Source organism: Agelaius phoeniceus, chromosome 17 (assembly GCF_051311805.1).
Source record: "Agelaius phoeniceus isolate bAgePho1 chromosome 17, bAgePho1.hap1, whole genome shotgun sequence".
Taxonomy (NCBI): Eukaryota; Metazoa; Chordata; class Aves; order Passeriformes; family Icteridae; genus Agelaius; species Agelaius phoeniceus.
Genome location: NC_135281.1, coordinates 11,432,158 through 11,459,277, shown reverse-complemented (window position 1 = coordinate 11,459,277; position 27,120 = coordinate 11,432,158). Strand labels below are relative to the sequence as shown.

Here is a 27,120-nt window from a genome sequence, read left to right as displayed (position 1 = left end):
GACCTGCAAGTCTATGTACAGTGAATTGCCAGATAGGCAGCAGCACAAGTGACCTCGTGTTAATGAAAATAATGGGATGATCTGAAAGTTTGGGGGAACTCACATATTTCCTTCAGGCAGAGGGGTTGAGAGGCAGAAGGTGCCAGTGCTGCTCCCAGCCCTTCCCTTGCAGATGCCATGGGACACTTGGCTGCAGTCAGTTCCCCAGCACTCACCATGCCCCATCCCTGCCCACATTCACAGGCTGGGCTGTAGCTGGCAGAGTCCAGGCATGAAACTGAACCCCTGGCTGGAGCTTAAGTGGCAGAAAACAGCCCTGAAACATCCACCAGGAACTTTGTTCTTCAAGTGTTTTGCAGACCCAAGGGGGAGTCTCAGTGAGAGGCAAAACTTGGCCGTGTCCCTGGAATGCAACCACCCACAGACCTCTCACCTGGCTGACCACCACTCAGCACTTTCAAGGAAACAAAATTTTATTGTTTTTTCCACAGCAGCAGCTGGAGAGCAAGATTCAGATCCATATACATGCGTGTGGAGAAAGATGGTCACTGAGTCAGGGAACTCTAAACCTGCTGAGCAGTGTTAATCTCCCTGACTGGAGGACGTGGCTCCAGCCACACACCCCAGGCTCCTTAAGGCTCAAGATGTTTGAAAAGAACTGGTTCAGTTCCCAGAATGCAAGGAGATGGCACTGCATGAGTAAAGTTGATCATTTCAGAGGGAGAAGGAGGTATTTATTTAGTCTCTGCTGTCCAGAGTTAGCAATGACCTCTCAGCTCAGCTATTACAGCTTCACTGCACCTTGTGCTGAGTGTGTGCTGCTAATGAATTACAGACAAATGTGCATAAACCACAATATTTACATGTTTCATTGACTGAGTATATACAAGGGAGAAGAGGGAGAGGCTGTGTCCACACAGCACATATTTCCTGGTCATCCTCTGTAAGAAATGAAACCGCAGTCCTCCCGCTGGAATTGATGCTCAACAGCAGAGACTAAACAGTTTCCAGTGAGCAGCTGTGGCAGAACTGAGAGTAGCACACAAACACCACAGCATCAGGATTTGGCTGGGACATCTGAGGAGCACAATCAATGAAAAGAAAATCCCCTTCCTCTGTTTCTGACTGTACTGAGAAAAAAACATCTGCAAAAAGAGACTGATGGATGGCACAAATCTGCTGGCACACACGGTGCTTTGCCTTCCAAATGGGGAAGGGGAAGCTGGAGTTCAGGATGCAGCAGTGGGAAAGCATCTTTCATCTGTGGATGTGCTTCTGACCAGCCAGGCTGATGCTGCCTTGGTGGTTACCTTCAGCACCAGGCACAGAAGGAGCCTGGCTGTCTCCTCTCCTGCTTGTGGCATCTGTGACAGGGCAGTGAAGCCACAGAACAGCTGCTCTTACCAGGCAGATGCAGAACCCTCATAGAGTTCTCCTGAGCTCACTCATTCTGCTAGCACACACCTCCTGTCTGGGTTCTCCAAGGCAGGTTCCTGATGATTCTGATCTCACTGCTCCAGGAGAGAGGGTTGTGCCTCATCCTGCTGGTGTTCACCTTTAAGCAGGAGAACAATTCCTTCCCTCTGCTTCACTCAGCCCATTCCAGCACAGGGCAAAGAGAGAAAGCTGTGAGAAGTGCAGAGAGCCTTGAGGAGGCTGTACCTGTCCACAGACCCCTGCAAACAGGGCTCACGTGTGCTACCAGCTCAACACAGCTGGATGTGCAGCCTCTGTGGCTTGGCACTCCACACAAACTCTCCAAAGTTGCGCGAATGTTATCGCTGATGGCCAGGAAGTCGGCTCATGGACGTGCTTCATCATGTCCTGAAGTCTTTGCCAAGATTTCTAGCTCACCTCACCTCCATCAAAGTGCTCATCCTGCCTTTCTGAGCAGGGATGTGAAACGTGGGGATGTGCAGAAGAGAGAAGTTAAAATGAACAGCAGAGACCTCCCCCAGGCTGAGACTGTGGGATTTTTAATAGGGCCAGGCCAATCCACATCCCTTTATCTGCATTTCCTTGTCCAGCTGCTGTCACACATCAGATTCTGCAGAGGCAGGACATGTGCAGAGGGCACACACCACAGACTGCTGAAGACAGGGTGAGCTCCTGGTAGCTGGGCCTGTGTCTCAAGGGGTCAGTGTGTCTGAGCCCCAGCTGATGTGGCATTACAGGCACCCCCAAGCTGGCTCTGTGCTGTGTCAGGGCAGGAGGGCTGGGATCCCAACCAGCAGTGCCCACTCCCATGGGAGGGCTGGACACAGCTGCTCCCACAGCCTGGAAACGGCAGCATTTCATCAATTACTCATTTTCCCAACTGAAAGTATCACATTTCTGCTGACTTGCCTGTGCTCCTGGGCTTGCTAAAGGGTACAGCAATGCCATGAGAAGATCTATTTATCCAGCACTTTTTCCTGCTGTATCCCAAAGGACTTACAGCTGTTGTGTTCTGACTGTACAAAGCACACAAGTAGGAAATGTTTCCTCCCTCAGGCCAGCGTGATCTGCTCTGGGTGAAATGCAACAGCTGCTTACCAACATGTGCTGCAACATCAGACAGCAGGCTGGGGCCAAGAGTGAAGATGCCAAATGCATCCAAATGAGAGGGGAGGAGAGGAATTTTGGGAGACAGAGAAGGTTGCAAGCAGAAGTGGCACTGAACAAGGATATCCAACATAGCCTTCCTTGTTCGACCTTCACTCCCCTTCTTGGAGAGCCCCAAGCCACTGATACACCCAAGAAAGGTCCTGGCATTCCCACGTTAAAGAATCATTGTCCCCATGAAGCCTTTTGCCCCAGCACACAGGTGCACTTTGCATCCAGCAACACCAATGTCTAAAAAACACGAACTGTACATTCAAATATTTATGAACTTCCTTTTGTCAGAGAGTTTGGCACACTCAGGCAGGCTTGCTTACCAATACCTCTTTGTTTTAATACTTAACAGCTTTAACCTTGGCTGGGACTCACTGGAATTTTATTTTAGATGATCCAAAAGTTCTACATGATCCTGATGAGAAAGAAATACAAGCTCCCCTCATCCAGCTGAATCTACCCACCCCTTTCATAAAGGCAACATTCAAGCTGCAAACAGATGGCTAAAAACAACACTTCCATGGTCTGAAGCAGCTCTTTGGCATTCCAAGTTGCCAAGGCAGATGGGAAGTTCCATTAGCCAAAATGAAACTTCTTTACACATTCTTGTTCTTTTGCAAGAGTTGTTCAGATATGTACATAACCAATCTATGGTTCTTATGAGCAGAAATGGGAAGCAGTCTCTGGTTTCATGGAAAACCATCTATTTATGAGAGCACTGCCCCAGTGCTTAAGAAGCCACAAGGGAAGCAGGAGAGTCCTCTGCACAAGTTCAGAAATGATCCCAGACTTTGATGGGAAACCTCCCTGTTCTACATCAGTATCCCTCCTTCAGTATCCTCACACTCTACTCCAGGGGGATGGCAAAGCTGAGGACAGGGAAACTCAACCAGGGAGCTGATCTGACTGAAAAATAGTCTGACAAAAAGTGTGATTTTTGCTACTTTGTCTGGAGCCGTTTCTGCTTCTTTTTTGGGGCAGAGCCACGAGCAGCAGTGATGGCACCATTACAAGCTCAGAACAGGACACAACTAACACTGGTATCATCTTTCATTCTTGGAATAGCAGTTCAAATGCTTTCCTTTTCAAATGCTTTTGGGATTTGTACCTGTAAGGGTCGTTGGGGTCTTTGGCATCGCAGACGTCGGCGTGGCCGTGGCACACGCAGCGCCCTCCAATGCTGATATCCTTGATGCTGTAGTAGTACTGCAAAGCACAAGAAAAGTTGGCCATTACTATTTTTACAAACCAGATTCATAACCATTCTACTCGAGATTCAGCAGGACTTTGCCCAGTAAAATGATGTGCTGGGATATTTCCCTTACAGTGATATTGCAGGCTGCAGTATCTGCCTGTGTTAAGATCCACCACCTCCAACAGAGCCCACCAGCTGTGACTGGGGGCTTCCAGTACAGTCAGAAAGCCACATGTGACACCAAGAGATGTTTCCCAGTTCCACCTTGTTGGTGTCTTCTCCAGCTCCAGCCACAGCAGCATCTGCTGCAGATGCCTTCAGCTTTAGGGGGTGCAAGAGCGAGAGAGAATCCCCACAGGGTGACCCCTCCCAGAGGTGGCTTGCAGGCCCCTCCTACAGCTCCACCTCAGCAGCACGAGGAGCCAAGGCCTGCCTTACCCTCCTGGTGACCGTGGGGTCCCTCAGAGCTTTGCCCATCAGGTGGCCCAGCAGAGTGTTGGTCTGCAGGAAGCGCAGGCGGATGTTGGTGGCTTTGGTGAAGTTCCGCAGCAGAGGGGAGTAGGAGAAGTTCATGGCTCCTGGGCGCCCGTTCACCAGAGAGACAACAATCTGTGCATGGAGGAGGGAAAAGGCCAGGTTTGACTTCCACTGCTCTAGAGGAAGCTGTATCTGCTCGTGGCAGTGAGTTGGAACCATGTGGTTCCACCCCACACCATTCTGTGAACGTGTGAGAACAAATCTGTGTAACCCTGTGGGGTGGGAGGAAATCAATTGCAATAGGGTCTCCTCGAGCCAGGTCTCATAAGCTCTTGGAGATCTATTTCACACCCAAGATAGCTTAGCTACCTTAGAAAGCATGAAATCAGCAGGATGGCTTTTGTGGTAGTGTTGGAAACAAAAAAGTTTTAATAAAATGCAAAATAACAAAACTCTTTACAGAGAAAAGCTGAACCAGGTGCAAGAGGTTCTTGCTCCTAGTAAAACACCTCACAAAAGCCATTAGTTACTTTGTTCTTTTCTTTTTCTAGTCAATTGCTCAGGTGAAACTTTTTGGCTTCTGTCCCATTAGCTACCCTTAAGTTTGAGGTGAAGTCCCCCAAGTCCTATAAGGTGTCTTTTTTGCTAATTGAGAAAAGAAACTTCTGGGCTTAGATATTTCTGTCACAAGATAGTTTTGTCACTCCATCAACAAGGAGCACATCCCTACAACCAATCTCTCCCCAGATGACTGGATCAGCTCTCTGTCAATCTCATTTGGTTGAACTGAATACTTACAAGTGGTATCCAAAAATGGAGAGGGAGCCCATTAACAGGAGCACCAAGAGCCCCTGAGTGACCCTGGACACTCCAGGGATGGAAACAGGCTCATTTCCAGGCTCACCTCCCCATTCTCCAAGGGCACAATCCTGGAGTACTCCGTGGTGCAGATGGCGTGGTCATCCCTGGTGATGCGGTCCACAGTGTGCTGGCCAAACTTCTCAATGCAGTCCCTCTTGGAAGCTGTTCATCAACCAGAGGTGAGAGCAGTAAGAGAAAAGGGACAATTCCCAGCCCTCTATGGATTTTCCCACACTGAGCACAGGAGAGATGGGTGTACAATCTCTGTTAAGCATTTACCAACAGAGATTGCTTTGTGTCATTAACTCTGTCATGGCTCCATGTCCTCCACTTAGGGAGGGTGTCACTCTGACAGTAACAGGCAGGAAACTCCCCACATCACCTCCCTGCAGTAAATGAGGAAGGTCAGAACAGCCACTGCACCTACTGCCACCACCTGCAGAGAAACCCACCCCTCAATTCTGGCACTAAGCTCACGGTTTAACCAGCCTGAGATCTCACTCTGGCCTCAATCTGCTGCCTTGCTGGCAGTGGATTTGCTACACTGCTTCCACTGAACTGCAGAAAGGCTCTTTGCTGCCAGGGCTCTGCTCCTGGTGTAGGAGCTGCACCATCATTTCATGTGGATCCTAAACCTCCTGGGTCAGTCCTGAGGGCAGCACAGCACCAACAATAAGAGGAAGCACAAGCTACAGTCACTGCTGGGACATCTCCCCCCGGCAGGGTGGACAAGCAGAGATCCTGCAAGCCATTGCTCTGCCTCTCCCAAACACTGCAGGTCCCCTCCTCACACCTCACTCTGAACTCTGCTCTCAAACAGTGCCACAAAGCAGAAATGCCAAGGCCACCCAGAAGCACTCCTTGGGGACAGCAAACCAGGGCTGCTGCCACTGAGTGGCAATGCAAGGCTGGATAAAGCCAGGGAGCAGGCACCACCAGGCAGCCACTCTGCTGGCTTGGTGACCTGCTCTGGGGACACTGAATGCCAACACTGTCCTTGCAGCTACAGGAATGGCCTGGCTTCCCAGTATGACTGCTCCTGCAAGTCCAGCACCCCTGTCCCCAGATGTGTGGCATCCCTGTGCTGGCAGAGCCAACCAAAGCACTGCTGGGGCAGCTCAGGGCCTGCCTGTGCAGGATGGTGAGCACCTGCATCCACCCATGCAGAAACCTGCTGCTTTCAGGGACTGTTCCCTCAGGAAGAGCCTGGACAGAGGCTGCTGCTCCTTCCCACTCCCTTTTCACCTGTGCCAGAAGCTCACAGCAGAGTGCTGAAGTGAATGGCACTGCAGTGCCCCTGAGAGTGCTTCCATGGGGAGAAAAAGGAAGAAAAGGCAGCCAACACAATCTCCTGTTCCTGCCAGAGCTGCTCAGCTCACACAGGAAACTGAAGGGGAAATGTTAACACAATCCATGGGAATAATCCTCCAAAATGTGTCTCAATGTGCCTCCAGTGCCCCGCTCCATGTGCTGCATGGGTAGGCTGAGCCAGGCAGAAGGAACAGCAGAGGTGGAGCAGAGAATTTCTGCCTCCCTGCCTTCACCTCTGGCTTGCACCCATCCACACCTTGTCTTCAGAAAGTGGCCTTGCTCTGGGAAACACTGTTTTGGCAACAGCAAGAGCTCAGTTTCACCCACAGGAAGATGTGGAAATATTTAACATCGGGTCTCTGGCCGAGGTTTGCTTCACCAGGTGCTTTTTTAAAGGCAATTTATTTTTAAAGCCCCAGGCAAGGAACCTGTCACCAGTGGCTCGAGATGATGGATTTCCAGAGCTCTGCCATGGCTGCATGCAGACAGGATGCTCAGCCCAAGCAGCTACTCAGGAAAACCAAAGAACTCCTCCAGTTATTGCAAAATCTGCACAACCACGTGAGCCAGAATCTGGGCATTCTGAGCTAAAACAGAGCAACCCATTGGCCTCAAACCCCAGCAGTGCTTCAAGGAAACAGACAAGGACAGAGCCTCACCCAGCAGTCACTCCTCTCTCCTCCCATAGAGCTAAGCCCAAAAGCAGCCTGGCACCTCCTGTGATGGGCAGCTGGAGGCACAGTGGGTGGGCAGTGCCAGGGCCACCCCTGGCAAGGCTCACTGGCTGCTCTGAACAAACCCTGCATTTCTGCCAGCTGCTTTTAACCCTGGTACTGACCTGGCAGTGCTTTTATTAAACCACCTACAGAACTCCCTATGATAAAAAAATAAACCTCTGCAGAGGACTTCTTGTGCTTGCAAATCTGGCAGGTTTTGGAGCAGCCACCTCTTTATTTCCATGGGAATTTTCCACTGGGCTGTGTCACTGCATCTCCCTTCTCCAGGGGAGGGGTGACAGGGCCTGGTGTTTTGGGAGTGAAGGGGACTCCAGATGTTGCAGCACTGCCACTACACACAGGAACATGCCAGTGGGGGCAAGAGCTCCCTGTGCAGCTCCAGACCATGCAGGAACACGACTGTAATGGGCCCCAAGAGAGGCTTCAGAGCTGGCAGAGAAATTCTCAGAGATGACAGAAAAAAGCAAAGCAGGAATTTGACAGCAGTAATTTCCCACTAGCACACAGCAAAGAGAAAAACATCCACCCCAGAGAGCAGCTACCACACCAAGGCAACACAGGGTAACACATCTGCAGCTCCTTTTTGCACAAGGAGAGGCCAGAAATCCAAAGCACAGCCTCACAGGTAAGCCAGAAATATGAGCCTTTAGGGACAGCCCAGGGCAAGGCCTCTGAGTGCTCCCAAGTCCTTTCTTGCCAGGTTTTAAGCTCTGGCTGTAGATCTTAACTCACATCTTCTCCCAATTACTGCGGCTGCTCCTGGGAGGAGCTGGTGGTTAACAAGTTCCTCGTATCCGGCTACCCCACAGACCCTCTGGGAGAAGAGTTTTGTAGGACCAGCTGTTTCTTAAGGTTTTAATCAGAGGACTGGGAAGCCAAATGCACAGGCTGGATCTCATCTCCCCTCCAGCCAGCTGTCTCTGATCCCACCTTGCACAGCAGCAGGACAGCAGTCCCTGCCCTGCACAGGCTGGATCCAATCTCCGGTACTGATAAGCACGAGGGAATATTTGCTGCATCCAGACATTTCTGTAACATCAGCCACTTGGAAATGAGCTGCTGCTTGGCTTCTGGAGGAGCTGAAATACAGCCTGGATGGTACAGGGAAGAGACTGAAAGAGGAGGGCAGGGAGGAGATAAGAAATCTCACCTTCAGGCCTAGAGCAACAACACCCAGCTGCAGACACTGGTGCCAACTTTGGCACTCCCTACATGTCATGACAGTATTTTAAAAAATACATTTCTTTTTAAATACATTTATTAAAAATACCAGAGAGTAAAATAGCTCTCTTTTCCTGAGGAGCATTCAATCTTCAACTCCTGCAGCCTTACTGAGCAGATGACATGTGCTGCATCACAGCAATAACACAGCTCCAAACCCAACCCTGTATTTGCACAGAGTTATCTTCAGCACAGCCCCACTCCCTGGCACTGAGCTGCAGGCCCCTGTCATACTCACAGGCAAAATACTGCCAGGGCTCATAGGTGAGGCCAAAATCAGTCGATCGCTCCAGCACCCAGAGGTCAGGACGAGGGGAATTGGCAAACTTGATCAGGACATATGCTACATGGAAGAGCTGAAAGAAAGAACACAGGGTTAGCTGGCTGCTTGAGGCATCCTGAAAAGCAGAGAGAACTCCTTGGGATCCAAGTGGAATAAATGAGCTGGCACTTTGCAGCTCCTGCTGCTCACAGGCAGCCTGTGGAGCGAAATCCTCCGTATCTAAAGGGATGGTGATACAACAGGGCTGCTGCAGAGAGCCAGATTAGGGAGCTCAGCTCGCCCTGAATGCAAACACAGCTCAGACTTTGTGGCTGCAGCCTGTGCTGGGAGACACCTCAGGCTTAGCCTGAGCAGGCTGCATTACAAGCCAGCTACAATGCTGCCCTGGGGACTTGGCTTTTGGGATCTCTGTGGGGTAACAGGTGACACACTGCCCTGCCAGCCAAGGAACACCCAACTCTACCTTGCAGACAGTACCACAGAACCCTTCCTTCTGGTTTTTGGTTTTTTTTTTTAAGGCATTCCACATACCAGCCCTGCTTGACCAACATAACCTTTTTTTGGAAGCCTATTCCAGAAAAACCCCAGCACAGCCCCTCTCCCCCAGGTGCCACAGGGAGGGGAGAGCAGGAGGACCCACTTGGCTCCAGCACAGCTCCAACACGGGGCTGCTCCCATTTGTCTGGACACTGACATGTGCACACACACTCCTGCCAAGGATAAAATAAACCTAGTCTTTAAAGGGCTCCAATGTCAGTGCTAGAGAGAAACAAAAGCCCCAGCAGAATTTCCCTTCCCCGGCTGGCACAGGCTCACTCCAAGAATCCCCACTCCATCATCCTGTCACAAAGTGATATTTAAAGGCAAATAAAGCTCTCTTATCAGAGGAAATTCCTAATGTCAAAAACAACCCAAAAGGGAGTTTAGTGCTTGAAAGGCAGAGATTTATAGCCCAAGAGTCCCTCCTCATGCAGAGCTGGGGCTGTATGAGCATACACCCCCCTGAAGAGTGACAGGTATCCAGAGGGACATTTCTGCAGGGGGAGGAGGAGGAGGAGGGCTCCGTGCCCATCTCAGCCATGCAGGAGCCAGAACAGCAGCCAGCACCCCAGCCCTGCCCTGGCCACACACATCACCAAGCCAGAGGACACTCATTAATAATAACATGCCTCCAAAACAGCCCTGACAATCCACAGATTGGGCAAGCAAAGGGCAGAAGAAACAAGAAAGAAGTATTTAAAATCTACCAAGCCAACTATAAAGCACAGACCTTGCTGGGGTCTGAGTGCTGGTGTGCAGATATGGAGCAAGGGGATGTGGGCAGCCCTGAGGACTGGCACCAGCTCAGTCCCCCCCTCGGCAGGGCATTCAGGCAAAAACCTCCTCAGGAGACTCCCAAATGCTCCTCTGGCTCTGGGGCAGCCTGTCCCCCACTTAGCAGGCTGGTGACACCTGGAAACACAGCTGGGTGTAGGCTAAGGGGGCCTGAGAAAGATGCTCACAGGGAGGAGTGAGCCAGATCCAGCTGGGAAATCCACAGGAGGATGAAGCACAGGGGGTCAGAGGCTGCTCTCCAGCTGGGAATGGGCAGGAGGGTGGGATTTGTCACCCCTCTCAGGGTTTGCACTGCTAAGGACTGGTGCCATCCAGAATAAAGGAACCAAAGCAGTCACCCAACTCGGTTCTCTGCTGTCAAAGGACTTTCAAGCCCAGCCAAGGGGCAAACAGGCATCCTTTTCAAAAACTGAGGGAAAACAGACCTCAGGGCTGCCCTAGTTCCCCTCTGCAACATCCGTGCTGTCAAGGCATACAAGGCCAGGCTTTTTTTGAGGAGCAGCTTTTTCTGCCTGCTTACCCTCTCAGCAGAGCTGGTATTTGATAGGGGAGCCCAAGAGGCTTCAGCTCAGGCAGCTGCTTTCTCTGCAGGACCATTCTCACAGCCCAACATCTGCCTCTTGGCATGGGAACAGGGCTGAACACCAACCAGCCTGTGAAGGGACACCTTCCCTCTGCTCTAAACCCTCCTCCAGCTTGATCCCACAGGGAATAAATGAATGCTCCTGCTGGAATCTATAGCACTGCCTGTAGCTGCACAAAATTCCCTGTGGCTCAGAAATACCTGTACATGTTCTGGCCTCAGGCACAGGGGGTTCTCTGCTCTGAATGAACAGCGACCACAAACACAAATTCAGAAATGTGAGGTGCATCCCTCTCTTCTGCCTTTCTTTTTGCAAAGGCAATAATGAATTCACTGCCAGTAAATCCCAGGGAATTTCTAGGGGGTCCATGCTCTTTGTTCATCAGTTCCATGCTGGAACAGAGGGTTCCTAATTAAATGTGCTGGAGTCCAACTCCTCACAGCCCCTGGTTCTCAGAAGTCCCCTCCCTCTGGAGAGCATGGATTACCAGGCAGGCAAATTGGGGCAGCTTTTGCCCAAGCACCGAAATCTGACACAAAACCAAGCCTGGGGCTCAGTGATTCACCAAGTGAAAACAACAGCCAGAACAAAACCCAGGGCTGCTGCTGGTTGCAAGCTCAGGTGTAAATGGGACAGGGCAGGGTTGGGCAGGCTCGGGACCCCTCTGAGCCCTCTCCTGCTGAAAGAAGGAGGTAGAGATGGTTTCAGAGCATTCTGGGCCATGGGACACACACACTGCTGATAAAACAGCGTCCCTGCTTGCTGGGAGCTCTCTGAAAGGCAGTCCCAGCCCCACTGGCAGGGTCAGATATCCAAGACCAGGGCTAGCACAGATTTTATCTCCCATTCCTGCTTTTCACAGCAAAGCACAAGAACCTCTGGGTTCTTGCTGGATACATCTGCAATACCTCAGCTAAAAGACAGGGCAGATATCTGCTCTCAAAGCCAAACACAATTCCTCCCTCCATACCCAAATCCATCTCCAGCACTGCTGTTACTGCTGCTGAATTTTATTCCAGTTGTGACCACAGTCTTGGGACACAAATAAACCAGCCAGCACTGCAGAACCACTCCCCTTCCAGCATGGAAGGGTCATTCCTAATGGAGCACAGAAAATATTCAGGAGTCTGTGACCCACAATGACCTGGAACAAGACCCATGTCCTGGTATTCTGGGGGATTTTTGTCCAGTCTGGTGAGTCCCCTGCCCCTCCATCCAACATCCTTATCTTGCAGATGATCACAGCCTGGCCAGAAAAAAGTAACAGCAAATTGCCTGTTTCCAGTGCATCTGCTGAGAAAACTCAGATGCAAAGATGGAGCAGTGGCTCTAAAAATAGAGCTGGCAGAAAAGCCAGACTTTTCATTCCATGTTTAGTTCCAGTACAGTTCTGCCCAACCAATATTGCAAGAGAAATGGTTGGTTTTTTTTTTTTTCCCCAAAGCCTTTATTTAGCTCCTATTATCAGTCAGATGAATAAAAACCTCTATGATCTCAGCCACTTCAGACATTTTCTTCCCTTCTTCATGGAGAAAAGAGGTGAAACACCAGCCTTGATGCTCACACTTGTCTCCAGGCACACAGATCCCTTATTTTCCCTGCCTCTGAAAACATGCCAGGTACAGCTCAACCTTTGACCAGGCTGTGGAATTCCATAAAATGACCTTCCAGCCAGGAAATTCTGACACTGCTTTAATTAGCAACCAGATTTCTTTGAAAATAGTAACATGTCTACATGGAGTTGATGTTGCTGTTGGTGGTTTTGGAGCAAGTTTCCTTAGTAACAATCACTTGCAGCTGCCCCAGTGCCTGGAAGGATGGAGATGAGGGCATTTCCTCTGTGTCCCACACTCCATCCATTTGTACCTTTAGATGGTGGCCAGCTTTATCCAGCACCAAAATACCATTAAAATATAATAAATACCATTAAAATATAATCCTGATTACTGGCCAGTGTGACAGTGCAAAGACTTAAGGAGTAAAAACAGATTCCAGAGAGTCAGGAGAAACTCAGCTGCTTTTGGAGCAGCACCTTCTCTGCCCATTTGCTCATCCATCCTTCTGTGTAAGCAGCACATGATGGAAAACTCTCACAATTTCTTCTCTACTCCTTCCCTCAAGACACTGATTTCACTTTTCCAGCTCTGGGAGGTACATGTGGGAAGAAGAAAACTGGCTGGACCAGGTTTGCATCCTGTGTTGCTTTGGTGAGGGAGTTCTGGGGAAATCTCACTGATACTCCAAGGCACCTCAAAGCCACGCAGGAACATTCAATAACCAAAATAAACCTCCACATCATTCAAACATTGACAACTACATTTCCACCAGCAGCAAGAGGGGCTCTTTTTGGCTGTGGGATTAGAAGGTCTGAGGCTGTGCTGGCTGGGAGGCAGACCCAGGGAGTTTACACAGCAAAACACTCACTAATTTCCACAGGACAGATTTATTACCTTTGGCATTGACTTATTAAAATAGCACCATGTAAAAACAAAGCAGTTCATCTCTCCTGACCACTGCTCCAGACCCCTGTGGGGTGAGTGTGTGTGTGCAGAGCATTACCAGCACTGCTCATCCCTGCTGGGCATTTCCCTCCAGGGAAGGACCTGCTGAGCCATGCTAGGGTATGGGCAATAACTCCCACTGTTTAGGGGCACATGCAAAAACCTAGTAGCAGGGAAAGCAGAAAAAGAACTGCTATGGAAAGTGTGGGGAAGTCTTAATTTAATTTTCCCCACTTTCAAAAATCAAATTATTTTGCTCTCTCCCAAGCCCATCCATGCCCCCAGGCACTGCCTGGTCCATCACTGCAGCCACAAGCCCACCTGGAAAACGTGGAGATGTCAGAGCCTGGATGGGGTTATCAATCCACAGTGCCAGGAAAAGCAGCTCTCAGGGAGCACAGGTCACCTCTGTCCACAGCCTGGACAAGTGGCTGCTCTGCTGCCATGGGTCAGCGCTGGCCCCACACCACTGGCAGCAGATACAGATAATAAGGTGCCTTTCTGTGCACCCTTTATCCCCACAAACAAATAGGCAGGAGGTGGAAAAGCCCTGAAAAGGCAGAGAGCTTCTGTCTCACTTTGAATTTCTCTAGGTCAGTGACCTGCCCCTTTTGCATCCTTTGCCTGGAATCATTTATTCTCATGGAAGCAGTGAATTTACTCATTAACAACTTGACTGTCCCCCTGCTGAGCTTCTGCAGTCTTACAGCAGATTTATTTCTCCCCAGCCCATCCATCAAAATCCTTTAATAAAATCTCTCACATTTAGTGTGTGCCTACTTTTTATTTTCAATCACACAAGAACTGCTCCAACCCTCCCAGGCAGCAAACAAAGGTGCTTCCCCTCCAAGTGGGCACGGCTCTTTATCCAGTCATTTTTCCATAAAATACTCAAGTGCCTGAGAGCAAACAAACCCCACACATAAAAGCACAAAAGTCTGTGTTTGAAAGAGGGGTGTGCACTGAAATATGCTTTGCCCCTATTTTGCTTTTTTCCTCACAGCAACTCCTGGCTAGTTCTTGTTAGGTCTGTGTCTCAAATCCTCACTCCTAAAAATTGTTTTTCCAAGTTACTCATGGAGGATTACAAGGTGAATGAGAATGGTTCCCTATGCTTGTATCTCAATATTTTGACAGCCAGGCTTTAGAAACAACCAGCCATCCCTTTCACCACGGGGGAAGGACAGAGGTGCCAAGTGGCAGCGATTAAACACCTCAGCAGGGCAGGGGAGAGAGGCGAGCACTGAGAATCCATTTTGCACCAACCTGTTTTCAAGTTTTCCTCTCAAAACTCCGGGGTTTTATTGAGAGAGATCAAAGAAAACACTCTCCAAGAAGCCACAGATTCAGAGCTACCAGCCAGCATGAAACCTGCTCCGTGCCACAACAAGCAGCAGCAGCAACCCAATACTTTATGCTGTTGTTTTCTAAACACTGCCTGTTCCCTTCCTAAGCAGCTTGGCTTAGATGAACAGCTGATGGAGCATTTTCCACAAAGGATTTTTTTTCTTTAAACACCACTTCTGAGAAGGATTTGGCTCGCCCACTGATTTCACACACAGCACTGCTTTATCTTCACAGCATCCTCCTGTGCAAGTTGTCCTTCCCCTGCCAGTGCCACACACACCTCCTGCCAAAGATCCTTGGGGCACTAAATCTGCAGCACTTGGCACATGGCAGGGCAGAGCAGTGCCATCCCTTGGGGCCTGCACAGTGCTGAAGATCTGGACAGCCAAGTATTAGAAGAAATGACCTGCAACAGGGCAGCAGCAAGAGCCTGACTGGCAGCAGGTTCAGCCAGCTGGCACTAAGGAACATCGTGTTAAATCCCTGCCCAGCTGGAGCTGCAAACAGCAAATGCCACACAGCTACAGGTGCAGCACCAGGGATGCTGACACACCAGCCTGGATGTGGTCAAACACAAGGCTGTGCTCAAACCCCAGCAGGTGGGGTCAGCCCTTTGTGTGTGCCCAACAGCCCCCAAGGGTCACCCCAGCAACCAGAGGCAGCAGAAGAGCAAAACTGGTCATGCCAGAGTGGGGATTGCTGGAATTCCTTGGGATGAGGCTTCAGTCACTACAGAGAAGGACTTTGCCCACAGCAGCTCTCACTGCCCAGTAGGAGACTCCTGCACTTGACTGACATGGAACTTTGCAACTTTCTCGGTTGCTGGGCAAAGTGTTAAGTAACCCATTAAAGACAAGACTTAAAGATTTGTCTTTCAGCCCAAACCTGAGCTACAATACCCTCAGGGAACGGCTACATGGACTCCCCTGTCCTTGGGCACCTCGTAAGGCACAAGGCCACCTGGTCTGCAAGGCCAGCTCAGCCAGGAGCTGACTGAGCCCAGACAATGTGGAGAGGGGCAGGGGTCTCCACCAGGACTCCCAGCCTCTCCAGCTGCTTTAATCCTCCTGCAAACACCATCAGAAACCCAGCACAGAGGTGGCTGTAAAGAGGCCCTTAAAACTTCCTGGTGCTGCAGAGATAAGACACTGTAGCTGCATTCAGGATTTCAGACTATTTACCTTGAGGTGTCAATTGTCCTTGATGGTTAAATGCTTCTAGGAAGTTTCTGGGAATGTTTGGTTGGGTGTTTTTTAGGAGTGGTGTGCTCTGGGAAAATATGTGAATTAATAATTAGCTGGCAGGATTAGTGGCAGTTCATACCAGGGTCTTCCTCCCAGTAAAGTATAGTATTACATGAGAAGAGGGATAAGGAAAAAAGTGACTCAAAGGAAAAAAAAAATCCTCTTTTACAGAGACACAAAGTGCCCTGATGGCCCTCACTGTGAACAGCCATGTGCTTGTGCTGTGCTGTCCAACGTGCAGAAGTGAAAAAGCCAAAGCTCCTGCAAACAGCTGCAGACAGGTGAGCAATAAGCAGGTGTCCCAGGAAAACTTGGTATTGTAGAGGAATTTAACTGGGAGCCACTCAAAACCAGCCAGCTAAATAAATCCAGCCACCTAACTTCATGAGAGAGGAAAAAACCCCATAGGGCTCTCCAGGCTGATTTTTGAGGGGCCTTGGGTCCACTGCCTTAATTTTCCTCTCTTAAACCAACAGGAGTTTGAGACTAATTTTAGCAAAATGAAAACTACAGCATAGCAGAAACTCTCGTAATCCCAGAACATACAGGAAAAAAAGTGCCTTCCTATAAATAGAAAAAGTGGGGAATTCCAGCTTGCTAATACTAACTGGTGTGCTTGCAGCCTGAGTCTGAAATTGCTAAGAAAAAGGCTGACTTGAGGGATGTCATCTGCCTGCAGTTATTTGAGACTGTGAGAAGCAGAGTCTCTTCAGGGAGCTGTCACTCCACACACCAGGAGAGTGGGGTTTTTGTGACTAATGGGAAAGAACTGACTCAGCTTTTAATGCCAGACAGGCTTTGAAAGGAAATAAACAAATCTCCTTGGAGTGCCCCATTCTGCCACGGTAAATTCTACACAAGGAGCACATCTCTGCCCTGGAAGGAGTTGAGCAATCCCTGTGCCCAGGATGAGGGGCTCAGTACCTCACACTGAGCTCCAGCATGGCACTGAACTGGAAATGAACCTTTTAATTCCATCTGGGTCATCCTCCAGTGCTCACATGGACAACACCCCTCAAAAGCAGCTGATCCCAGTGCTGCCCTTGCTCAGGGAACAATCTCACACCTGTGTGATTTGTGACTCAAACAACAGACAGGAGACATGAAGGAGAGGATGGCACTGCCGCAACCTCTCACAACGTGGCTAAAAAAAACTGACCTGTCCATTAGCTCTTGGGGAGAAAGTGCAGATTTAGAGACAAACCTGTCCCTCTTCTCTTCTGCAGTGCCTGGCCATGTCTGCATAGCAAGCACAGCTGGGAGGAGAGCCCAGCCCAGCCCCTTCCTCACTGCCAAACTGTGCCAGCAGCTGTGGGTACTGTGTGTGAGGCCTCCCTGGGCACCTGCTGCTGGGACAGACAGCAATGGGCTCCAAGTCAAGAGCTGAAATGCTTTTAGCAACCACAGCCCTGCCTGGTACCTCCTGTTATCAGTGTCTGACAGGGCAGAAACAATGACCTTGAGCACAAGGAAGAGAATTCCATTAAAAACCCACGTTCATTCCTCTACCTGCCAATGACATCACCACCGTGAGAGGATTTCACCCAGAGTTCATCAGTCACTGCTGCTCATCTTCCTCATTTCCTCAGAGAGGGACTGAACAGCTCTGGGTTAATTTGGCTGCAGTGTTCCCCCAGCTGCTTGCGTGCTGACACACAGGGAGCAGTGCCCACAGCCACGGATTGTTTGCTTTTAAAACATATAGGAGGAATCCACGGCTCTGGCAGCGAGTGTGATGGAACCAAGCCATGAAACCAGGGCACATTCCAGAGCCAGATGTATGGGCACAGCTGTGACAGACCCAGCTCAGAGCCTTCTGCTGTGCTCAGGTCTGAAAGGAGGCACAGGGCTCTTCTCCTCACAGCTCCCATTCTCACCACAGCACAGCCTGCAAGGTGAAAGCCACTCATGCCCTTATAAATAAAAGCCTGGGTGAAGCCTCCATGGATTTGCCTCCCCCGAGCCGAAGCTCCCACACAACCAAGCAGGAATTTCAGCCTGCAAGGGCCAAAATTCCTCAATTTCCGCCAAACAGCTACTCACTAAAAAATCTGCTCTGACCTTTTGTACCACTTCACTTCTGCAATTAAAAAGTGGCACAGCCAGGACATCGATTTTTGCACCGTTTCTGTATGGAAGCAGCGTGGGCTGCTGAGGATTTGGGAGTACTGAGGCAGATTTGTGTGGCAGATTATGTGGTACCTACACTGTACAGCTGATATCTGAACTTATCAAACCCTGTCTGTGTGTAAATTGCACCCCAGTAAAGATGGGGAGCCTACAAATATGAAACCCCTGCAGGCATTTCAAGCCAAGCAAAGAAATTGGCAGTCAGAAAGGAGTCTGCCTGGTTCTCTGTTTGGGTTCAACCTAAGAACTCAGTTCCTGAGAGATGCAATACTCAGCAATTTTTAAAGCCATCTTTCAAGAAAGGATTTTTGTTTGAACATGCCTGAAACCCCCTGGAGCCAGTGTAACCCTGCAACCAGTTCCTGCAGCTCGCTCTATCTCCCCATCACCACTCTGCCTTCAACACCTCCCAAACCCAGGCACTTAGAGAGAGAAATGCAATGCAGACAGGAAGGAGACCTCTCTCCACAGGGTTAGCAGAACCCTAATGATCTAACACCAGCTTCCCAACAAGCTGGGGTGGGAGGGTGCAAAATCAAGACAAAATGCACAGTGATTAATTTCTCCTCATTGTAGAGGTGTCAGATATCACAAGAAGGATTTGTGGAACAAGAATGCAGGGGAGGAAAAGCTGAGGAGGGTACATGAGAAATCTTTTGATTTAGGCCAGGCATTAAGAGCAAAATCCATTAAATGGACCTTTAAATCCTTTAAATATTAAAATGAAAATTAGTGAATTAATAGATATGATGTCAAACAACGCTGAACATAATGAACTTGTACCTAACAGGTGGTCCCAGTTAAACTAAAACTAAAAACTAAAACTAAAAGCTGTCTCAGGTACGTCACAAGCCAATGCTGTGCAGAGCAGCTGGTGGGAAAAGTAATCAAGTGGCCAAAAGTTCAAATTTCCTTGAACTTTCCACTCTGCCAGCTCTCATATTCTCTGAAGTACATTATCTCCGCTTGCATGGCTTACTCCAGCCTTTCATTGTTGTCTTATCTCCAGCCTCTTCCTGCCCCAGCTTCAAAAAGAACATAGAGCATCACAGAACAATATGAATGAGCTAAAAAAAAAATTAATATAAATATATATATACACCAATCCCAAATCTTCATCAACCAGGCTACCCAGCACACTTGGAGAGGCAGGAGAGGGTTTTGCAAGAAGAGATGAGGAGAAATAATCTCTCCTGGCTGATGAGGACAGGGTAACTACAAAATTCCCCCAGACCAACCTATTTGCAGCCCATCAGTAATGTCAAGCTAGGCAGCATCCACTGGGACCACAGGAGCAGGGAAAAAGGCAAACACACCTCGGTTATGTTTGTGCCAGCAATATAAACTATGGTCCATTCCTGGGTATGGTGGACTAAGCAGCTTATCTACAACTCACAGGGCAAACTTTCTGGATAACAACCCTGTAAGCAGTGGGTTCCTGCAGTTGTGTTTGTGAGAGTGCACTGAGAAGGGTTTCCCAGGAGCTGGAGAAAACAACCTCCTCTGGCTGGCTGAGGAGAACGTGGCCCAGAGACCTTTTCCTTGGACAGCATCCATGCATGACCACTGGGAGAAATCCCCACGCACGTCAGACCAGCAGGACACAGCCCAGGTGGTGGGCAGCCCTCTCCTGACAGCACAGCAGGATCCACACATCTGCACAGCCCCAGAACAGCACTCAGGCAGGCACCCAGGAGATGCCTCAAAACACACCTGAGCTGAGCCTCTCTACAGCGTCCAGGACAACAGGTCCTGCAGCTCTTCTCATCTGCCAGTTAAACAAAAAATAATTCCAAAAAATGAAACACAAAAACAAACCAAAAAGCCCCAAACTGCCTGGTCCCAGCACCTCCCACACAGTCCAGGGCTTGTGAGTCACAGCCCCATCAGATCCCAGGCTGCTGCTATGGGATTTTTGCACAAACCTATCAGCCCAGGAAAAGCAGAGTTATGACACCAGAGGAGACTGGAGACCAGCATAATCTCCCAAGATAAGGCTTGGCTGTGGTGAAAGGAAATTGGCTGCTGTGTTTCAAAGCAGAGCTCCCTGGTGAGCACCTTTGTGCACAGCCTGCATCTCCTCCCAGCCCTAGAGCCCAGCAATAAATCCTGGGCTGGGCTCTGCTGTGAGCAGCTCTCCCTGGGACCTGCTTAATTGGGCTCTTCAGACTCACTTCACATTTCCCGAAGAGGCCACTGTGCCCCAGCACTGTTTGCCCATTGAAGGAGCCCCATCCATCAAAGGCTGATGCTAACCAAGAGCACGCACCAATTAGCGATCCCCCAGCTGACTCATCAGGGGCGCCTGCATCCTGCATGTGCTGCAGGGTGTTCACCTACTCTGACTGCACTAAAAGTCTCTTGAAAAGCAGCTCTGAGGTCATCCAGGCTATTCACATTTTGGGTTATTTTTAGAGGTCCGAATGCTGTCGGGATATCCGGGAAGAATTCACAGATTTAGTCCCAGTCCCACAGAGTTCAAGACCAAATTGCTCACAAACTCATTTCATCCTCAAGGGTTTTCTCTTAATGCTTGACTTATACCCTCCTGCTTCTACTGGTATGTTAATTAGTTAAAAAAAAGCTTATTAAACGTTATTTTAAAGTGAAAATACGCTGCAGTTTCTATGGTCAAAGAAGATATTTTAAAGCATTTCCCATCTTGGGAATAAAAGCCTAGAACATCTGAAAAGTCCCACACAATACAAATTATCATCTACAGCATCAACTGCTGCTGTTCTGCTCCCAGGAGTCCTTGATGGATACTCCCTGGTTACAGCACCACTGCCATGATTCAGGTCAGGGGTTGCTGTTAGCATCAATGACAGCTCCCATCTCCATCTTTCCCAAGAAAATCCCCTCAGATCTGGACACTGTCCCTGGCATCACCATCCCCTGGCACCTCCAAGCTGGATTAATGGTGTAGCATGCAAGGAGAGGAATAGGGACCCTCTCATCCTTTGGAAGGGTTAGTGTGAGGCTCTGCTGGGCAGAGTTTTGCTTGCAAGCACATGTGCCAGTTGTTATTCCCCATGTTCATGCTGGCACAGGCTGGAGGAGCTGGTCCCAGGGACAGCTGGGGGCTGAGGGAGTGGAGGGACCTCTCTTGTCATCCCAAGGGGTTGGGGACATGTCAGCATCACCCAGAGGGTACCAGCTGGGGTGGAGATCTGAAAAGCTGGATGCAGGGACTACAGACAAACTCTTGCAAATGCCAAATTTATCTCTTCTAACCCCATGCACCTTCTTGACCAAAGAGGAAAGTGAGTGCCAAACTTTGGCAGCTCAGCCACCTAACATGAGCTGGGATGAGTGCAGGGTGATATCCTGCAATTCTCTAATCCGTGGAAGTGCCCAGGCCATGCTGGCCAGCACCATTGGAAGCAAGCTGGAGCATCCTTGCTAGGACCAAAGCCAATGCTGGCAAGGACAGGGTAATCCACAGAGCTGGAATTCACCCCTCCTCCTCCTCTTAATCCAAAATAGCCCCATTGCTGGCTCATCAGGCTCAGCCCAGAGCTCAACTGCTTTGGGGTCAGATGAGGAGAAAGGAATCGTAGGAGGCAGCTTGAAGTGGCAGGGCTGGGAAGTTAATGCAAAGGGGCTGCTAAGGATTGCTGCTGATTTCTGCTGTGGGGCTTGGTTCTGAAGGCAGAACCAGACACCATAATCCAATAAAGTGACTCTGCACAGCCTGGGGACAGCTGAATCCCTGCCCTGTCCATCACACTGATGCTGGCTCCCCGCAGCAGCCATCTCTGCTGCCCAGAGAACAAACCACACTAACTCACTTGTCCACAGCAGATTATCTGGTGGAATATTTATTGCCTCCCCGATCGGAAGAAAGAAACATTTCTCTCTTGGACATAATGAAGAACACATTTCCAGCACTTAACAGCTGGAAGCTGGAAAGGTGGCCAAAGAAAATCCCTATTTTTTTTTTTTCCCTTTAAAGTAAGCATCTGGAAAGCTAATTTGTGGGGAAGAGGAACCTTCCTAAATCAATCCAAGGAAAGAGTCAAACTTGGTCACAATTTACAGGCAGGGGCTGATAAGATCATATTGTGAGTGTGATATCAACAACGTGGTTTTTGTCTGCCCCTGTCAGATTGACTCCAAGAGGACGAGGAAAGGCTGATTTTATTTAATCAAATGCAGCAACTCACAGTGGCAGAGATTTTCAGTATGGTTTTGATCACCCACTGAAATATCAGGCAGTTTTCAGATCTCCACCCCAGCTGATACACTGTGGGTGATGCTGACATGTCCCCAACCCCTTGGGATGACAAGAGAGGTCCCTCCACTCCCTCAGCCCCAAACTGTGCCTGGGACCAGCTCCTCCAGCCTGTGCCAGCACGAACACAGGGAATAACAACAGGCACATGTTCTGGCAAGCAAAACACTGCTCTGCCCAGGCCAGAGCCTCACACCAACCCTTCCAAAGGATGAGAGGGTCCCTATTCTTCTCCCTGCATGTTAACACCATTAATCCTCACATCCTGAGATCCAGAAGCAGTCATTGATGATAATTGCAGGGCTACGCATTATCTGCCAGGGAAGCCCTGTGCCTGGCTGGTTCACCACCTAAAGCCAATGCCAGGCTGCCCAAATGTGCCTCTGCTCCATGCCACAGAAGGAGCTGCTGGATGGGCACTCCCCAGGTGAGTGCTCCATGCCCACAGAGCCCAGCACACCCCTGCCTGCACACACTGAGGGCTCTCCCCAGAAGCACAAGCAGCTGATGAGAACAGAAATGCTCAGAAACCTTGGATGAGATGTCTGGGAAAATGTTTCTCCTCTAACCTTCATGACAGTTTCAAATTCTTTCAGAGGCAGGGCTAATGAGGGTTGTTTTTGAGCAGGGGCTGTGTTGCTGTAACCAATAACAGGAAACTGATAGCTTGCAATGTGGTGGGACACAAGGCAGTCCCCCTGGGGCAGGCAGGCTGCTGACTGTCCCCAGCATGGCCATATCCTGTGGGCTGGCTGTCACTGCTGCCTGTGCAGCAGAGCCTTCAAAGGGACAGCAGAGAGAAGGCAGAATCCAGAGCCAAAGCCTTCCCAGATGCCCCATCCCATGTGTCCTGTAGCTGGGGGGAAAATGAAGCCTGAAGCCTTTGTCCAGGTTTGCTGCAGCTCTGCTGAACACCAAAGGCACTTCCAAAAGCAAAGGGTGCCACATCCCTGCCTTGGGGACAGAGACTCCCCTCCCCAATCCCTGCCTGCACACAGCAGCCACTGGGAGAAAAGATGCTGCTGGCAAATTCAAGAGTCCTCTTTGAGAAGCAGGGTTAGCTCACGCTGTTCCCCAGCATTATCCACCCCAGCATGGGCCTGGGCTGTGCCAGAACAAACAGCACATCAAATAAACAACAATTAACACAGCACGTGCGGGCGCTCTGCTCTCCAGACATCCCCAGCAGCTTCACTCTGCTCCCTGCAAAGCCCCACACTCCTCTGACCTGCCCAGAGCAGGGTTTGCTGCTGACAGAGGAGACCAGCCCAGGTGCAGCAGGTTCACTCTGCTGAGCACAGGTGCTTTCAGCACAGCTCCGGCCACGCTGCTCGCACAGGGTTTGGCACACAGAGGGGCTGCAAAGCTCATCACTGCAGTGCTGCTGCTCAGGCAGCCCCCAGCCAGCAGCACTAACCCCCCTGCTCACATTTCTCACAGAATTTCTGGCTCAGGCAGCAGCCAGGGACAGGAGGAAGTGGCACAGCCCAGCACTCCCCGGGCCCATCCATGGGTGCGTTCCAGGTCAGGCTCCTGACCCAGTTCCAAACCCAGGGGGTTTTACTGGCAGAGCACAGGGAGCTGCAGCACCAGCCATGCACCTGTCACCCCCCTCCCTCCCTTTCAGCAACCTGAGCCAGGGCCACCACGCCATGAACACGCTCACATCCTGTCCCAGCCCTGGGGACACTGAGGCACGCAGGGCAGGAATGCTGAGCTGCACCAGGACTCTCTGCTGACACTGGGATGGGGGAAATAAACCCCAAAGCCTTCCCAACACCAGCACCAAAGATCATCTCATGTTTCCTCCTTCCTGGGAGTGTAGGGACATGATAACTGATCAGTCCCCCCACTGCAGAAATCCAAGTCCTTATCCCCACTCCCTGACCAGAAAATAGCATCACCAGGGGCGACTCACTATCCCTGAACACAAGGAAAAAAAAAGGACTGGAACTCACATACCAGTCATGGATACAGCATGAACAGGGGATTAGAAACTCAGCACGCCTGGAACACCCAGAGCATGTCCTCACTGGACATGTGTGCAGCCATCAGCACCCCAGGCACGGGGGATTCATCTTGATCAGGCTCTGGGATCTGCTCTGGTTCAGGCAGGGACCGTGCACCCCACAGTGCTGCTGAAATCTGGGATCTGTGCTGCTCCTTGGAGCAAGAACCAAGGACACAAGGCTGGGACTTTGCAGATGGCACTAGCATTGTTGTAGCACATCATGCCACTAGGAGATCAACAAGAAGCTTTTATTGATGTGAATGTCCCGAAATACCTTTAGAGCAGCCAAATAATAACTACAATAAAGTAATTCTACCCTTTGCTAAACACTCCCAGTTCTTTAGGAGGCAGAGCCCTTTGAGTGCAATTTAGCATTGAATACAGCCCCGTGTGTGACAGTGACATGAACACCAGGGGGTCTGCAGTAAGTGGCTATTGGGAAGAAGTGGGATTGCAGCAGGACACCAACCTGAGCAGTCAGACAGCTGTACTCCAGTCCACAGGAGGCCACTGTACTGTAAGCATCTGCTCCCAAGGGGCCAGATAAATATTTATAAATCTTTTCCAGGATGAACATTTGTAAATAGTGTCTTTCAACACGCCTTGAGAACAGATTCCTGATGTCCTGTTTTCAAAAGAGAATCATCATCTTCAAAGGCAGGGAGGTGAAGCCATTCATGCAGACAGCACGGGTACAAGCCCTGCAGCTTGGCCCTGGTCTCCAGGGCTGCTGAGGAGGGTGCTGGCACTAGATGTGTGTGTGCCAGGCACAGCCAAAGCCTGTCCTGCAGTGCTCCCAGCCCTGCTCCCAGGCACAGGGCACATCCCCCTGACAGCCCCCAGCAATCCGATCTGCCTGGGGAAACGTGATCAGCTCCATTCCCTGCTGCTGAGGGACAGGGGCACACTGTGTGTGCCAAGATCACAGCAAAGCACACTGGCATCTGCCCCGGAGCCTCAAGGCTCAGGAAATCAATATACAGGCCATGGGAGTCATTTTGTCTCCTCCATTCTTTGAAGAGTTCCCTCCCTTCCTTCTCCCCAGCCACAAAACCTTGCTCTGGGTGGTCCCTTCCAAGACTGTAAATTGACTTGTTGAAAGCTTTAGCAAAAGAAAGGTCAGATGCCTTACAAACACAGCACTGACAGCGCTGTACAACTGTCCAGACATTACTCCAAGGATGTGCACATCCCCACAGCTGCTTGCACCACAGCAGGCACTCATACCTCATCCAGGTGTACTCACATGGCACAGGGTTCCCCCCAAAACAGCACCTGCAGATGCAGCACCTGCTGTCATGGCCCAAAGCTGCATCACCTCTGGCCATGGCCCAAACTCTGCACCACCTCTGCCTACAGACTGGGGTAAAGGTGGGGAGAGCTGTGGAGCTGCTGCCCTTCCCTGGGGATGGCAAATTCCACAGGATTTCACAATATCCTTACTCTGGTTGTGAATAAAGGGGACAGAGAGCAGTGACATGACCATAGCTACACCTGACAGCAAGCTGCAAGACAGTTTTCAGTCTTTTCCTGTTACCTGCAAACCACACAAGAAACTGCAATTCTGGACTGCATCAACGCACTACAAATCCCACTGCCTCCAACCCTAAAACATAAAATCACCTTGCAGAACCCCCCAGCTGCCCAGCAATTTGAGGAAACCCAACTGTCCTACAGGTGCTCTCAGCCTTGCCCTGTTGCTGTTAAGCCCCACAGCATCACTACATGGCAAACAGGCATTTACAGCCCCTCCAGGTTCCCTGCTCCCACTGCCCAGCCCTGGGAAGGAACAGAGATAAGGGGAGTGCTACAGAAAACACAAGGGCTTAAGAAAGCTCTGATTTAGTGCAGATAAGAGGTCTGGGTGAGTAAGCACACACCACTGAAATAAAGCCCACTGCTGAAAGAAGGGCAGGCATATGGGATGGCACATGTGCAGGGTGGGGGCACAGCACAGGTGTGTCTGACTTCAGAGGTTAAAAACCAAGTTTTTAAGCAGTATCTGTGCTGTCCTTCTCAAGGCACCACACCCTGATGAAATATGCCCAACTGGCCTTCGTGGAAGGGGCTCTCTGCAGATGCCTTGTGGATGCCAGAGCAGCCCAGAGTGGGCACTCACACCTCTCAGGCAGAAAGCAGCCCTGGTATAAAATACACAGTGCAGAGCAGCATCCCCCTGACCAGGCTGATGGTGTGTGAGCACAGGCTCACCAAAAGCCCCCAGCATGCTCTTCTAGCAGGTCCACAGACCTGCTACCAAAAGTGCTGGGGAGCTCCAGCAATGAGACACATGAACAACAGGGTGGTGGGAGAAGAAAATAAAGGATAAACTGGATAGAAGAATCACATCTCCAAACAGAGGGCCTGCTCTATCAAGAGGCAATCCCACATCTACAGCAAGCTCAGAGAGGCAAAGGGAGCCTGCTAAAAACAAACTGCAACAACTGGGGCTCTGCAGGGCCCAAGGGAGCTCCACTCTCCTACCCAGGGACTCCAAACCAAGCTGCCAGCCCCAGGGACAACACAAGCCAGCTCAGCACAGCCCTTACTGTGAGCACACAGTTCCCCAGGCTCCTTAATGAGACACACTCATTTTTCACACTGTTAAGGGCAAAGCAAACAGCTCAGACATTTCTGTTCCTACACCAGGCTCTCGAGCGCTTTTGCTGCGTATCTTATCAGCAGCCTCTCCAAGCCGTTTCCAGACTTTGGCCTTCAGAAACCTGCAGAGGGGGTGGAAAAACCCTCTGTTCATTCTTACCAAAGCACAGCACATTTTCAAGAGGACATTCCTACCATCCAGAGCAAACAAATGTTCCCAACTGCATGTTCTGTGGCGTTGTTTGAGTTGCAGCAAGTAAGATCAATACAGGTTCAATGCACAAGGTATTTAAATATTCTTAGAGGAGTTCCTGGGCCAGTTGAGAATTAAAAGGGAGAAGCCAGACAAAAGAATACTTGTCTGTGCTTTAGACAGCTTGCAGGCTGGTTTTTACACCCCAGAGCTTTACAAGCACAGCTCCATCAGTCAGGACAGGCTCTCCAGAGCATGCT

General features: G+C 50.2%; 1 protein-coding gene across 2 annotated transcripts in view; it reads right to left on the bottom strand.

The window, feature by feature from the left end:
- Positions 1–27,120, bottom strand: part of LAMA5 (laminin subunit alpha 5) — an 88,012-nt gene that overhangs the window by 43,335 nt on the left and 17,557 nt on the right. For both annotated transcript variants that reach the window (XM_077187239.1, XM_054644298.2), the window contains exons 3-6: positions 8,636–8,753; positions 5,172–5,290; positions 4,229–4,399; positions 3,704–3,801 (exon numbers count right to left, since the gene is read on the bottom strand). In XM_077187239.1, coding sequence (XP_077043354.1) covers positions 3,704–3,801; positions 4,229–4,399; positions 5,172–5,290; positions 8,636–8,753 — 506 coding nt within the window. The remainder of the gene's footprint in view (positions 1–3,703; positions 3,802–4,228; positions 4,400–5,171; positions 5,291–8,635; positions 8,754–27,120) is intronic.